The sequence below is a fragment of the Melanerpes formicivorus genome, unplaced genomic scaffold, assembly GCF_026170545.1.
Source record: "Melanerpes formicivorus ecotype bairdi unplaced genomic scaffold, bMelFor1.0.p_v2 SCAF_46, whole genome shotgun sequence".
Classification (NCBI taxonomy): domain Eukaryota; kingdom Metazoa; phylum Chordata; class Aves; order Piciformes; family Picidae; genus Melanerpes; species Melanerpes formicivorus.
Window position 1 is genome coordinate 1586663 of NW_027142398.1, and position 15295 is coordinate 1601957.

Genomic DNA, 15295 nt, shown 5'->3' on the forward strand with positions numbered 1-15295 from the left:
GAGAAGCTTTCTGGGGCATCACTGACAGGAAGCAAGCTCTGAGAGACAGCAAAGAGATCACACAGCAGGGAGGGGGATGTTGGTTTACCTTTCTGTAGGAATCTTCTATTGTTGGGTCATACTTTTCCACAAAAATTCCCTGAACAAACTGTACAGTCTGGGGAGAAAGGGAAGAAGGAGAAGGAGAAAGAAATCCATGAGTTGAGCACCACCAAGAACATCCAGCAAGAAGCACTGAAGGGAGCAGGGAGACCTGCAAGGTCTGGCTTAAAGGTTTGTGCCCAGGCAAGGGATGAAGTCCCCCAACTGAGCTCCCACAGCTGAGCTCCCACAGAGCCTTCTGTGGGTGGTGTTTTGGGTTTGATGTGTGTCCAGACCTCATCTTTTCTTTGCTTTTCCTCTTTATTCCCTGCAATTTAAGGAAGCTTTGCTTTGTTGAGGTTTTTTTGGGGTTGGGGTGGTTTTGGTTGGGTTATTTTTCACACCCCCCATGTTAATGAGCAGCTGTGTTTATGCTGCTTACTTCTCCCAGGTGATGCTCCCGCTCTGCTCTCCTGACATCCCACCTAGAATATTGCACACAGCTCTGGTGCCCCAAACACAAGGAGGACTTGGAACTGTTGGGGAGGGCCCAGAGCAGGCCAGAAGATGATCAGAGGGCTGGAGGACACTATGGGAACAGGCTGAGAGTTGGGGCTGTTCAGCCTGGAGAAGAAAAGCTCCAGGGAGGTCAGGATCTCAGGTAGTGATAGGACTAGGGGGAATGGAATGAAGCTGGAGGTGGGGAGATTCAGGCTGGAGGGGAGGAGGAAGTTCATCCCCATGAGAGTGGTGAAGCCCTGGACTGGGTTGTCCAGGGAGGTGGTTGAGGCCCCAGCCGTGGAGGTGTTTAAGCCCAGGCTGGATGAGGCTCTGGCCAGGCTGATCTAGTGTGGGGTGTCCCTGCCCATGGCAGGGGGGTTGGAACTGGATGATCCTTGTGGTCCCTTCCAACCCTGACTGATTCTATGATACCTTAGAGCAGCCTTCCAGTACCTGAATGGGCTCCAGAAGAGCTGGAGAGGGACTTTTGACAAGGGCTGGGAGTGCCAGGAGGAGGGACAATGGCTTTGAGCTGGGAGAGGGGAGATTGAGACTGGAGATGAGGGAGAAATTCTTTGCAGTGAGAGTGGGGAGACACTGGGACAGGTTGCCCAGGGAGGTTGTGGATGCTTCCTCCCTGGAGGTGTTGAAGGTGAGGTTGGATGAGGCCTTGAGCAACCTAGGCTGATGGGAGGTGTCCCTGCCCATGGCAGTGGGGTTGGAACTGGATGATCTTGAAGGTTCCTTCCAACCCAAACCATTCATAGTATCAGTCAGGGTTGGAAGGGACCACAAGGATCCTCTAGTTCCAACCCCCCTGCCATGGGCAGGGACACCCCACACTAGATCAGCCTGGCCAGAGCCACATCCAGCCTGGCCTTAAACACCTCCAGGGCTGGGGCCTCAACCACCTCCCTGGACAACCCATTCCAGGGCTTCACCACTCTCATGGGGAAGAACTTCCTCCTCCCCTCCAGCCTGAGATTCCATGATTCTCAGAGGTGACATCACCCAAACCACTTAACCCTGCTGTTAGAATCCAATAGTGGGGAGGAGAGAAAAGCTTTTCTTTGTTTTCATGAAAGCAACCTGGCACTTTCTGGGGCTTGCAGAACCCCTTTGCTCCAGTGAGGTGTCCAAAGCTCTTATGAAATGTGAACTCTTTGCTCACTGTGTTTAATTCATGAAAGCTGACAGCCTCAAACTCACCTTAACTTCAGTGCCTGGGACTTGAGAAGAATTAAAACAACAAAACACACAAAAAAAAACCCCACCCCCACAAACCAAAAATAGAAGTCACCATCAAATAGGGAAGATCTGAAACTCAATCTGTGGGCTGTGGAGAAGGACCTCGTGGAAAATCCACTTTTCCACTCCAGTCACATTGGAGCTCCAGGGGAGCTGCTCTGGGTTCTGTGCCCAAGAGCACAGGCACACTGCAGAGCAGCAAGTGGAAGCTGGAGTGCCTCCAGGTACTCCACTTGTATTAAATCATTACAGGAGGAGTCATCCCTCATGTCAAAGAGGAAGCCTTTCTTCCCTTGGATCATTACTCAGTGGAAATCTAAACACTTCCCATCAAGCTGTCACTGGGATGTGGTCTGTCTCTGGACATCCCAGCCCTGCACATGCCCTGCTTTGGCTCCTGGCAGCTTCACTTTCACAGCTTCATTCATAGAATCATAGAATCAACAAGGTTAGAAAAGACCTCAGAGAGCATCAAGTCCAACCTGGCACCCAACACCTTCTGACTAACCAAACCATGGCACCAAGTGCCACATCCAATCCCCTCTTGAACACCTCCAGGGATGGGGACTCCACCACCTCCCTGGGCAGCACATCCCAATGGCTAACAACTCTCTCTGGGAAGAATTTTCTCCTCACCTCCAGCCTAAACATCCCCTGGCACAGCTTGAGACTGTGTCCTCTTCTTCTGGTGCTGCTTGCCTGGCAGAAGAGACCAACCCCCACCTGGCTACAACCTCCCTTCAGGGAGTTGGAGAGAGCAAGAAGGTCTCCCCTGAGCCTCCTCTTCTGCAGGCTAAGCAACCCCAGCTCCCTCAGCCTCTCCTCACAGGGCTGTGCTCCAGACCCCTCCCCAGCTTTGTTGTCCTTCTCTGGACACCTTCAAGTCTCTCAATGTCCTTCTTAAACTGAGGGGCCCAGAACTGGACACAGGACTCAAGGTGTGGCCTAAGCAGTGCAGAGCACAGGGCAGAATGACCTCCCTGCTCCTGCTGGCCACACTGCTCCTGATGCAGGCCAGGATGCCATTGGCCCTCTTGGCCACCTGGGCACACTGCTGGCTCCTGTTCAGCTGCTGACATCCAGTACCCCCAGGTCCCTTTCTGCCTGGCTGCTCTCAGCCACTCTGTCCCCAGCCTGCAGCACTGCCTGGGGTTGTTGTGAATGGTTTGGGCTGGAAGGGACCTTAAGGCACAACCAGCAGCACTTGGGCAGAGAGGAGTTAAACCAAGGAGGATTTGCAGTGGAACAACACCATATTGTAATCTCCACTCAGATTGTGAACACACAGAGCTGGAAACACACAGCAGCCCCTTTGTGAGTTTAGTTTCTAGAGATCAGATGAAGGAATTTTAAAGTGACCTCCACACCATTTGAAATCCCACCTTGTAGCCTCCCCTTGCCAATGCCTGTCCTCAAGCAGCCATCCTCAAGCAAAGAAGTATTGCCTTGGCTGCTAGCTAGCACTTGTTGTGCTCTGTTATGAACAGAATGGATCAAAAGCAGTGTGGCCAGCAGATCCAGAAGGGATTCTCCCACTTTACTCTGCTCTTCTGGGACCTTGCCTGCAGTGCTGAGCCCAGCTTTGGTGCCCTCAACACAGGAAGGGCTTGGACCTGGAATGGAGTGTCCAGAGGAGGGCTATGAAAATGCTCAGGGGGGTTGGAGCACCTCTGCTGCAAGGACAGGCTGAGGGAGCTGGGGGTGTTCAGCCTGGAAAAGAGAAGGCTCCAGGGAGACCTAACAGCAGCCTTCCAGTGCCTGAAGGGGAGGCTGCAAGAAAGCTGCAGAGGGACTGTTTGCACAGGCCTGCAGGGACAGGAGCAGGGGCAATGGTCTGAAATTAGAGAAGAGATTTAGATTGGATGTGAGGAACAAGCTCTGCACCACCAGGGTGGTGGAACACTGCAGCAGGCTGCCCAGGGAGGTAGCTGAGGCCCCATCCCTGGAGATCTTCAAGCTCAGGCTGGACAAAACTCTGAGCAACCTGGTTTGGTGGAGGTTGTCCCTGCTGACCACAGGGGTGTTGGACTGGATACCCTTGGGGGGTCCCTTCCATCCCAACCCATTCTATGACTCCAGTGTTGCAGAGCAGTTATTCTACATATGCTTACTGAGCACCTAGGCTGCCAAGAAGAGTTCCTCTCCTGTTTACCAGACCAAGCATTCACCTTTTAGCTTCTCCACAGGCCAGGGCTGGATGCTGACTCAGACTTCCCATCACAAATCAGGAAATCCAAGCCTGGCAGATGCTGAATGATTTTTATGTCCAGCATATTAACAACTGCCCTGGATTAGCCAGAGTGAGTCTTTCCACACTGCATAAGACAAGCAAGATCCTCAGCCAGGGATCTCTGAGGGCCCCAAGTCTGACACACAGCTGAATAACCTCTGCTGCTGCTGCTCTGGGTTCTGCAGGTGATTCCCCAAGAGGGTTGTGCAGGGCAAGATGCAGGCCCTGCTCAGCTGTCATCTTCTGTGTAAAGGTAGTTCCTTGCTGCAGATAACTTTACACTTGACCAGTTCTTTGCCTTCCTTGCTGGAGCAAGCTGCTTGACTGACTGGTGATAAACAGGTGACAGCCATCTCCCACAAGGCTTCACTATCAGCTCTGCTATGTAAACCTCTTCTCAGAATCAACACAAGTACTTAAGGAGGGCAAAGTGTCATCAGCCTTCTTGTGCCTCAGCAGTGCACATGCTGGAGGTGGCTCCTGGTCCAGCCCTGTGTTTCCAGTCCAGGCTGCTCATGGGGGCTCTGTCTGGGATGGCAGCACAGACTGGAAGGGAGGCAAGGCTCCCTTCCCCCACCACTGACCCACTGCCATGCACAGCCAGGCTCCCCTCACTGCTCCAGGGGAGGGCAGCCTTTTAATACTTGGGTACAGCCACAGAATTGCTTTTGGCTGGGAAAGACCTCCAAGATCATCCAGTCCAACCATCAACCCAGCACCACCACAGCCACTAAACCATGGCCCCAAGTGCCGTGGCCACAGGTTTCTTGTGTCACTCCAGGGATGGTGACTCCACCACCTGCCTGGGCAGCCTGTTCCAGTGCCTGAGCACTCTTGCAGGGAAGAAATTGTTCCTAATCTCCAACCTAAACCTCCTCTGGTGCATTTTGAGGCCACTCAGTCATTAGAGCCCTGAAATGCTGACTCGTGTGACTGCTGCCTCTCCAGGGAGGTGTCACAAACTCAGAGCTCTTTCAGCAGGCTGAGAGTGGCTGGGTGGAAGCCATGCAGCAATCCAAACATCCCACAACATGTAACAAACAGCATCTGCAATCAGCCAGGCCTGTTCTGAGGTCTGGGGTGGGGGGAGGGGAGGTGTGTTTCAGAGGTGCTTCCCCAAACTCACCAAAGCAGACTTCCCCACACCTCCTGAACCAAGGACCACCAGCTTGTACTCACGCATGGTGTGGTCTGTTCCAACAGTGATGGCCTGGAAAGCAGGAGAGAAGCCAGCAGTTAAACATGGACCAGTTCAAAGGCTCTGCCTCCTGAAAGCAGCCAGAGGCTCCCCTTCCCCACCTCCACCTGAGGACAAACGTGCCTTGAGTAACAGCTGTGGGCTTTATTTTGCCGCTTGGGCGCCGGAGTTCACGTGGCTGCTTTGACAGGAAGTGCTCTAAGCTGCACCAGTTAGCCTGCTGGGGCTTGGGGAGGAAGAGGATGATGACACCGTGGCCCACACCCAGCACATGTGCACCACAAGGGCCACCACGGCCTCTGCCCCCCAGCATTTCACAGCACGGAACTCGGAGACACGAACGCGAGCTCCGAAAGATGCCAAGGGAGAGAGGCTCACTCCTCCCACCCCCACCCCCCCAGCAGGGAAGGATTTGGGTCAGGATTTTCTGCCTGGAAAAGGTCAGAGCTAGCTGAGGGCTGCCAAGGCAGAGGCTCTCTGCTCACCCAAGCAAGGGCTCTGCCTTTTTAGGGCAATCTTGCAACGCGGTGCCCGGCAGCAGCAACCTCCTCATTCTGGATGAGATTCCCTGACAAATAAGGCAAATGACCAAGCTGGTGATAAACAATTTCACACTGTGTTTACAGTAGAAGCCAGCCTGGGCTGTCCCTATCCACGGGGCTCAGGCAAACAATGACCTCAGCAGCCAATTATCTTCCCCCCTTCCCTCCGCTGAGGAGTTTCGGAGGCTTTCTTCCCAAGTAAGGCTTCAGAAACACGACAGCTATGAAGCTGTGGCTCTCCCAGACCTTGCAAACCAAGGCTGCCCCAGGATTTCTGGCTTCCCTGGCTGCCATCTGAGGATTGCCTTGAAAAAATAAAGGCCTGCTGCAAAGGGTTTGCACCTTGTCACCTACCCTCAGTGACAGCCTGGGGAGATTCAGGCTGGAGGTGAGGAGGAAGTTCTTCCCCATGAGAGTGGTGAAGCCCTGGAATGGGTTGTGCAGGGAGGTGGTCGAGGCCCCATCCCTGGAGGTGTTTAAGGGCAGGCTGGATGAGGCTCTGGCCAGGCTGATCTAGTGTGGGGTGTCCCTGCCCATGGCAGGGGGGTTGGAACTAGATGATCCTTGTGGTCCCTTCCAACCCTGACTGATACTATGATGCTATGAAGAGGGGGTTGCATTCTTAGCCTTGCAACTGTGGACAACTCCCTGCCAAGCTGTGCCTCCAAAGTTTATATAATCATCAAATCAGGACAAGGTTTGGGTTGGTTGGGTTTGTGTTGGAGTTATTGCACACACACCCCAAACATTTCAATTCCCAAGTGAAAGCTGCAAAAGAGTCCAGAGAAAACCCAACCTGCAGCCACCACCACCACCCACAGTCAGTTCCTGGCCAGAGCTGCATCAGGACCATAGAATCAGTCAGGGTTGGAAGGGACCACAAGGATCAGCTAGTTCCAACCCCCCTGCCATGGGCAGGGACACCCCACACTAGATCAGCCTGGCCACAGCCTCATCCAGCCTGGTCCAGGGCCTCAACCACCTCCCTGGACAACCCATTCCAGGGCTTCACCACTCTCATGGGGAAGAACTTCCTCCTCACCTCCAGCCTGAATCTCCCCACCTCCAGCTTCAAGTCCATTCCCCCTAGTCCTATCACTCCCTGACATCCTGAGCAGTCCCTCCCCAGCCTTCCTGTAGCCCCCTCCAGATCCTGGAAGGCCACAATGAGGTCACCTCAGAGCCTTCTCTTCCCCAGACTGAACAGCCCCAACTCCTTCAGTCTGTCCTCACAGGAGAGGTGCTCCAGACCTCTGCTCATCCTCGTGGCAGCTGAACACATTGACTGCAGCCCTTGCCCTAACAATCCCATCTTGAACCCTCACCCCTCAGAGCACAGCACGTTTTATGGTCTCAATGTGACAGCAGCCCAGGGTTAGACAAAAACCAAACCCACCCCGCGTGCAGCTGGAGGGAGGCAGGCAAACTCTGCAGCCTGCTCAGCACAGCTTCCAGCTCAGCTGCAGTTGCTTAACCTCAGAGAAGTTGTGAAATGAAGCCAAACTGCAAGGGGAGTTTCCAGAGTGGGAACTTTGAATATCTAAAAGCAGAGCAAGCAATGTCTGTGCACCCTGGTACATTGGGGTGGGGGGGTGGGGGGGTTTCTTAGGTTAAAATTCTGGCAGCTGGAAGCTCTTCTGCTTGAGATTTGTCCCTGAGAAGTGGAGTTCCCTTCCCTGCTTTCAAAACTCATGATGGGAAGAAGAGGGGAATTCCAATCAGCAATGATGGGTTTTTTTCCCCCCTCATGCTGATCCTTAGGAATCAAAAGGCAATGGATTTTTGCAGTTGGTTCTGGTTTTTCTTTAATGAAGTCAATATGAAACTGAAGTGATTCAATTCACCTTCATCTCATAGAATCAGTCAGGGTTGGAAGGGACCACAAGGGGCATCCAGTTCCAGCTCCCTCTGCCATGGGCAGGGACACCCCACACTAGAGCAGCCTGGCCAGAGCCTCATCCAGCCTGCTCTTAAACACCCCCAGGGACGGGGCCTCGACCACCTCCCTGGACAACCCATTCCAGGGCTTCACCACTCTCATGGGGAAGAACTTCCTCCTCACCTCCAGCCTGAATCTCCCCACCTCCAGCTTCATTCCATTCCCCCTAGTCCTATCACTACCTGAGAGCCTGAGCAGTCCCTCCCCAGCCTTCCTGTAGCCCCCTTCAGATCCTGGAAGGCCACAATGAGGTCACCTCAGAGCCTTCTCTTCTCCAGACTGAACAGCCCCAACTCCTTCAGTCTGTCCTCACAGGAGAGGTGCTCCAGACCTCTGCTCATCCTCCTGGCCCTTCTCTGGACACTTTCCAGCACCTCCACATCCCTCTTGTAATAGGGGCTCCAGAACTGGAGGCAGTACTCCAGGTGGGGTCTCACCAGAGCTGAGCAGAGGGGGAGGATCACCTCCCTTGCCCTGCTGGCCACACTTCTCCTGATGCAGCCCAGGATCTGGTTGGCTTTGCGGGCTGCAAGTGCACACTGAGAGCTCCTGGTGAGCTTCTCCTCCACCAGCACTCCCAAGGCTCTCTTCTCAGGGCTGCTTTCCAGCCAGTCCCTGCCCAGCCTGGATTTGTGCCTGGGATTGCCACAACCCAGCTGCAGGACCCTGCTCTTGGTCTTGTTGAACCTCATGAGGTTGGCTTGTGCCCACCTCTCCAGCCGCACCAGGGGAGGTTTAGGCTGGAGGTTAGGAAGGAATTCTACACAGAGAGAGTGATTGCCCATTGGGATGGGCTGCCTGGGGAGGTGGTGCAGTCACCATCACTGGAGGTGTTTAGGAGGAGACTTGATATGGTGCTTGGTGCCATGGGTTAGTTGATTAGGTGGTGTTGGATGATAGGTTGGACACCATGATCTTGAAGGTCTCTTCCAACCTGGTCTATTCTATTCTATTCTATTCCATTCCATTCCATTCTAGCCTGTCAAGGTCCCTCTGGATGGATCCCTTCCCTCCAGCCTGTCTGCTGCACCACACAGCTTGGTGCCATCAGCAAACTCACTGAGGGTGCACTCAATGCCACTGTCCATGGCACCCACAAAGATGTTGAACAAGCCTGGTCCCAGGACTGATCCCTGAGGGACTCTGCTTGTCCCTGGCCTCCACTGGGACATGGACCCATGGACAGCCACTCTCTGGGTGCCAGTTCTTTACCCATCTAGTAGTCCACCCATCAAAGCCATGTGTCCCCAGTTTGGAGACCAGGATGTGGTACAGGACAGTGTCAGAGGCAGTGAGTGTCCCCACAGCCTGTTCCCACCTGAGGAAACCCAGCCAGCAATCGAGCTAAGGGTTAAATTTAGCTGGGAACTCTTTCACTTCTTATTTATAGTAGAAATACTTGTGGGAAAGTTTCAGCTGGGAGCAGTACAAGACCAACTTCTCATTTCATCCCTACAGCATTTGCTGATTTTATATTTTCTTGGGGTTTTGGTGTTGGGGTTTCCCCCTCCCTCCCTCCCCCCTTTCAGGTGCAAGAGGAAACCAAGAGCCTGAAAGGCAGGAGCCTTGTTCCTGCACACCCCACATGCCTTCATTATCTTGTAGCCCTTTCACAAGCCTGCTAAATGTTATCTGTTTATACAACACCACCAGAGTGCTCAAGAAATTACTATGCTGCATCCAGGCCAACCCTTTCATTTGGCAGCTGCTGGTGCCCACCTCAATAGAGTCAGACACAGCAGCATTCATTTCCATCCCACAGCCCCGGGTGAGTGCAGTCACATGCTGTGCAGTGACAGCCACCTTTCCAAGTGGGATTCAATTATGGGTGTTAAGCTTTTCCTTTCAAGTCAAGGAAAGAGTTTAATCACCAAGGAGTGCAGAAATAAATAAATAAATGTGACTTGTAGTGCTGTCATAAGTGTTGTGAAACTGCCCTCATTAGTCCTGAAAGCTGCAGTGGGGAAAGAAAAGCAGAAGCTGAGCGTGGCTCCTTGCTCTGTGCTCCCCTCTGCCAAGCACACACAGCCTCCAAGCTGCAGCAGGCCAGCCCTGGGTCACTGAGCACGTTTGGCACTGACACATCACTGCCCTGAGCGCCTCAGCACCTTTTCCCTGCTCTGCCAGGCTTCTCCAACCTGCCCAGCACCTGCACAGCCACTTCAGCACAGAGTAATCTATTAGATGTCAGCTCTAATGATGAACAAACTGTGAGGCACCTGACCCCGCTTCTTCATTCTCTAAGAGGAGCATCCCTGTTCTGCTGCTGCTGTCACCAGCACTGCCTGGGAATGACACAGACACCCAGCTATTCACAGCAGCAGCCTCAAGTTGCCCAGCTCCCTTCTGAAGACAGAGAGGTGAAGGAAAGCTGCAGCAGAGCCGTTTGAATCAGAGAGGAATGAAGGGCAGCGTGGGCAGGACGGTCTCGGAGGAGGAGCAGCAGATGGCTTCCAGTGCAGGTGAAGATGTAACCTGAAACGTGGCTCTGAGCTCCATCTTTCTTCAGCCAAGCACTCAGCCACTCTCTGAACTGCTCAAGCCCTCTTTTGCCCTGTTGCAACCGAGAGGCTGAGTCAGGGTTCAAAGAACCACAACTCGCAGGGTATTTCCCAACCAGCGGAAGCAGCCAGGCAGGGGCTGTGGGGAGAGCAGCCCAGGAGACAAACCTGATGCAGAAACTGGCTGCTCCTGCTGGAAACGTTTCACCAGCTCATCAAGAAGTTTATCATTTGAGTGGTGGGGAGAGGGCTGCAGAAACAAAGATAAGTAAAAGCACAGCACTGACAGAGAGTGGGTGCAGGAGCATCAGGCTGACCTGAAAACCTGAGGTGCAGCCCATGAGATGCAAATGGCCAAGCACAAACCTACACCTCTGAAGAGGGCACTTTGCATTTATCAGTTTCTCCTTCCTGCTCCAAACACTGATGGAGCCACAAGTGAGAGGAGGTCCAGATCTGCTGCTCAGCGTGAGGAAGACAGTGGTAGGAGCACATGGGCTGATGGCTTTGCATAACTGTGATACTGTGAACTTGCTGAAGGGTTGGCCATCACTGAGGACCATCTCCATGGAGTAAATGGTAACACAAGGCTCACAAAAAGAACAATCCAAGCAGGCACAGTCTTGGCTCAGCCTTATAAACTGCAAGCTGCAACCACAGAGTCACAGATTGCACCAGGTGGGAAGGGACCCTCAAAGGTCATCTTGTCCAACCCCCCTGCAGTGAGCAGGGACTCCTCTAACTGGAGCAGGCTGCTCAGGGCCACATCAAGTCTGATTTGGGATGTCTCCAGGCCTGGGCCCTCAACCACATCCCTGGGCAACCTGTTCCAGTGCTTCACCACCCTCACTGTGAAGATTCAACCATCAGTTTGTGTTTTGTCCAAGAGCAGAGGACGTCAGGAAAGGCAGAACACAGAACTTAGTATCATAGTATCAGTCAGGGTTGGAAGGGACCACAAGGATCAGCCAGTTCCAACCCCCCTGCCATGGGCAGGGACACCCCACACTAGATCAGGCTGGCCAGAGCCTCATCCAGCCTGCTCTTAAACACCCCCAGGGCTGGGGCCTCAACCACCTCCCTGGACAACCCATTCCAGGGCTTCACCACTCTCATGGGGAAGAACTTCCTCCTCACCTCCCACCTGAATCTCCCCACCTCCAGCTTCATTCCATTCCCCCTAGTCCTATCACTCCCTGAGATCCTGAAAAGTCCTTCCTCAGCCTTCCTGTAGGCCCCCTTCAGATCCTGGAAGGCCACAATTAGGTCACCTCAGAGCCTTCTCTTCTCCAGACTGAACAGCCCCAGCTCCTTCAGTCTGTCCTCATAGGAGAGGTGCTCCAGCCCTTTGATCATCCTCTTCTTCAGGGTTTCTTTTCCCCACTAGGAAGATCCAGCCACAAAGCAGCAAGCTTCAGACACCTTTTTCACTTCAACCCCACTTTAAACCACTCAGCACTTCTCAAGTCTCCCCAAGTGACAATGTTTTTACAGTTAGCAGTTTCATCTTAAACATACTGAGAACATTAAAACCTCCTACCTTGGCATAAAAGATCTCTCATCAGTGTCAGCAGCCCTACTGAAGGTTTTCCTCAACTCCCTATAAGGGACTGGAAAAAAAGAGAGAGAAAAGACCAGAATGAATCATTTTTCATCTGATGTTTATGCAGACTTCAGATCTTCTCTGGGTGCTCTTCCAACCCAAACCTGCCTGCTGCACAGTCTGCTCTTTGCTTTGTCAGTGGAGCTCCACACGATTTCTGAGTGCTCCAATCAAATTACCTTCAAACCACAATTTACCTTTGCCTCTAGGACAGTAAAAGACTGAGGAGGGTGGATGGGAGCCAGTGGCAAAACACAATTTCTGTGTGATAATGTCATTAAAAGAAATGCTTTACAGCCTGGACTTGCAGCTAAGGTGAACCTTAGGAGGAAGACTGAGTCACAGGATGTTAGGGGTTGGAAGGGACCTCCACAGATCAAGTCCAACCCCTGCTGCCAGAGCAGGATCACCAAGGGCAGGTGAGCACAGGAACACATCCAGATGGGGTCTGAAAGTCTCCAGAAAAGGAGACTCCACAGCCTCTCTGGGCAGCCTGCTCCAGGGCTCTGTCACCCTCACAGCAAAGGATTTTCTCCTCACGTTGAGGCTGAGCTTCCTGGGTTCCAGTTTGTGCCTGCTGCCAGTGACTTGAGCCTGGCCCCATCCTTTTGCCCCTCACCCTTCAGCTCTTGCTGAGCATTGATCAGATCTGCCCTCAGGCTGCTCTTCTCCAGGCTCAACAGCCCCAGGGCTCTCAGCCTCTCCTCCTCCCAGAGGTGCTGCAGTCCTTTATCAGCCTCGCAGCCTCCCGTGGACTCTCTGGTCGTTCCCTGTCCCTCCTCTTCTGCACTCTTTTCCAATCCCCCTCTCAGCAGCTTGGCTTGGCTGGTATTTTCTTTACAACCATTTTTGGGTTTTTGAAGCTGACCTTCCAGTCCACAAGGCCCTCTCCCTGTTGCAGAAAGCTCACACAATTCCAAAGTCCACTTTTTCCCTTTCCTCTGGCAACGCCTCCTCCCTCCACACCATGGATTCCATCGCTCTAACCCTCCCTCACTTCTGACCACTCACTGCTCAGCTAGCCCAGGGGTGGGAACTTTAAACAATTCAGTGAGCAGCTCCTACTGAAAAATCAACAGGACCTGGGCTCCCACAGCCCTTCTCCCAGCTCTGGCCCCCTCCCTGCCTGCTGCACACCTGCAGCACGCTGTGGCTGTGCCAGTGTGGGAAAGCATCAGCCCAGAGGCCCGGGGAAAGGTGTTTCTGAAGAACAAGCTGCAGATAACAGATCAGCAAAGACCTTAAGAGCTGAGTCAGTACTAAATGAGTCAGAAGGCCACAGCTGGGATGAGAGGTGTGGGGGGGAGGCAGGGCAGAGGGGAGGCACCTGCTCCTCAACAGCTCACACTTGCTGCACTGAAGCCACTCAGGCAGGCGCTGGCAGCTGAAGGGGGGCTGGAAGTGCCACTGAGGGCACTGGCTGGCTTCCACTGTGCTCTGAGCACACATCCAGCACGCAGGTTTGACCAGCCACAGCCACATTCTGACAGATTAACAGGCTCCATCCATTCTGGCAAACTGCAGTAACCAAACCCTCCCCCAAAAGCTGGCTGCCACAGGTCTCCAAGCACTCAGGAGCTTCCTGTGCTCTCCAAGTTCTTTTCTCCTCTCCTGCAGTTTGCTTTTCCCACAAGAAATACCCAGCTTTCTCCTGCAGGTGAGATGGGTGCTGCTGAAGTCAAATCCCTGTGGTCCTGTGGAATTCTTCTCCTCAACACACTCTGCAGAAGACTTCACTTACAGAAGACAACCTGAGGTCAGCCTCACCCTGCCTGAGGTTGTGTCAAGTCTGCAATGTTAAGAGATGAAAACCTGGTACTTTCTACCACCCAGAAGGCAGTAGGCTGTGTTCAAAGCAGGCACAGCATCACCACAGGCAGGAAACAGAAGCATCAGGCACTGATGCTATCAGGGTCCCTCTGAAACGCAGCCAGCATCCTGCCCTGTACCTCTCCAGCCCACACAGCCCTGCCGTGCCCTGGACACAGCTTCCTCCTCCAGCCACCTGGGATGGAGAGGAACAGGCTGTCCTGGGCAGCACAGACATCACACTGTGACACTACTGGAAGAGAATCTACTAGCCATGAAAAAAGCCAAGGGTGGAGAAGACAGCACACAGCTGCACCCAGACAAGGGGGGACAGCGTCTTGCCAGACCCTGAGAGCTGGAGCAGTTCCAGTGCCCCATTCCCCTGCCCCAGTAACCCTGCTGGCTCCTTGTCCACTTGCTTAAGGCTGCAATACCTGTGGTATCCCCAGCCTTTGTTCAGCAAGACTGGCCTGCAGCAGCAGTGACACTTCAAACAGCAACAGCAGCAGGGTGTAGCCATGGCTGCAAGGACCAGCAAAGGCTCCTCTGCCTTCAGCCTTTCATGGATCCAGCGTCAAAGACACCAAAGTCTCTGTTCATGACTCAAAGCCTACAGCTCTGTGCTTCCCTCTGGATTTGAAGCAGCAGACCCAACATCCCTAAGGCTGCCAAGCAAGTGCTGTGTTGCAGGAAGCCTCAGATTTTGCTTTTCCTTGCCCACCCTGGTGCCAACTCCCTCAGCCCTGCCCAGATGGGAAGCAGCTCTGTGGTTACTCTCTGTTCCCACGAGTGCTTCTGAAAGCTTCCAAGGGACAACTGTTCCCCTTTTACTACTTGAACCACAGGAAGTTTAAATGAAAAACTAAGTCATTTGATGTTTGGTGGGTGGGTTGTTTGGTTTTTTCCCTTCAAAATACTCCTTTTTAGCATCTCTGCAACTAAGACTCCAGAGCCATGGGCAGGTGCCACCCTGGAGCCACAGAAACCAGGAGGTTTTAGGAATAGATTCATGGAGTGGTTTGGGCTGGAAAGGGCCTTGAGGATCATCTAGATAGGGAAGCTGTCATAATCCTTTTCCCAATGTGACAGAAGTGAGTCTCCAGCACAGCAGAGCTCATTCAGGCAGCTCTAGCTGCGAGCATGTGCCTGGATCCAGTCTGCACACACTTGAAAAGAGGGATTTTTAGTGCCAGTGCTGACACAGTACCAACTGTAGGGCTGGGGACAGATGACAGCTCAGCAATGCAGGCTGCATTCTCATCCAAAAGCACAAGGGCCAGCCCTAGTTTCAAAAAGGGGTAGAGAAAAGGAACAGAAAAAAGGCAAGGCAGGAACCAAGCACACAGCAAACCACAGGCAGCAGTTCCTAGAGGTGGCCTCTCTCAAGGTGCAGCTTCCACAGCCACATGCACTGCCACCCTGCCACGTGTTCTGCTCTCTTGCTGTCCCCCAGGAAGATGCACTGGGATAGAGAAAGACAGGGCAAGATGTCCCTGGGATAGCAGAGAGAGAGGCAGGGAGTAAACACCACTGGAACCACACAATGGCTTTGGTTGGAAAAAGCCCTTGAAGATCATCCAGTCCAACCTTCTCTAACTCTGCCATGGCTGGGGCTAAACCATGGCCCTCAGCACCACATCTCT

At 53.2% G+C, this 15295-nt stretch overlaps 1 protein-coding gene across 4 annotated transcripts in view; it reads right to left on the reverse strand.

Moving 5' to 3' along the window:
* RAP1A (RAP1A, member of RAS oncogene family) overlaps nucleotides 1-15295 on the reverse strand; it is a 48282-nt gene that overhangs the window by 14992 nt on the left and 17995 nt on the right. For 3 of the 4 annotated variants that reach the window (XM_068159573.1, XM_068159575.1, XM_068159574.1), the window contains 3 exons: nucleotides 11781-11850; nucleotides 5187-5270; nucleotides 89-157 (listed from right to left, as the gene is read on the reverse strand). In XM_068159573.1, coding sequence (XP_068015674.1) covers nucleotides 89-157; nucleotides 5187-5243 — 126 coding nt within the window. In that variant the 5' untranslated portion in view covers nucleotides 5244-5270; nucleotides 11781-11850. The remainder of the gene's footprint in view (nucleotides 1-88; nucleotides 158-5186; nucleotides 5271-11780; nucleotides 11851-15295) is intronic. The other variant, XM_068159576.1, reaches the window with a different exon arrangement.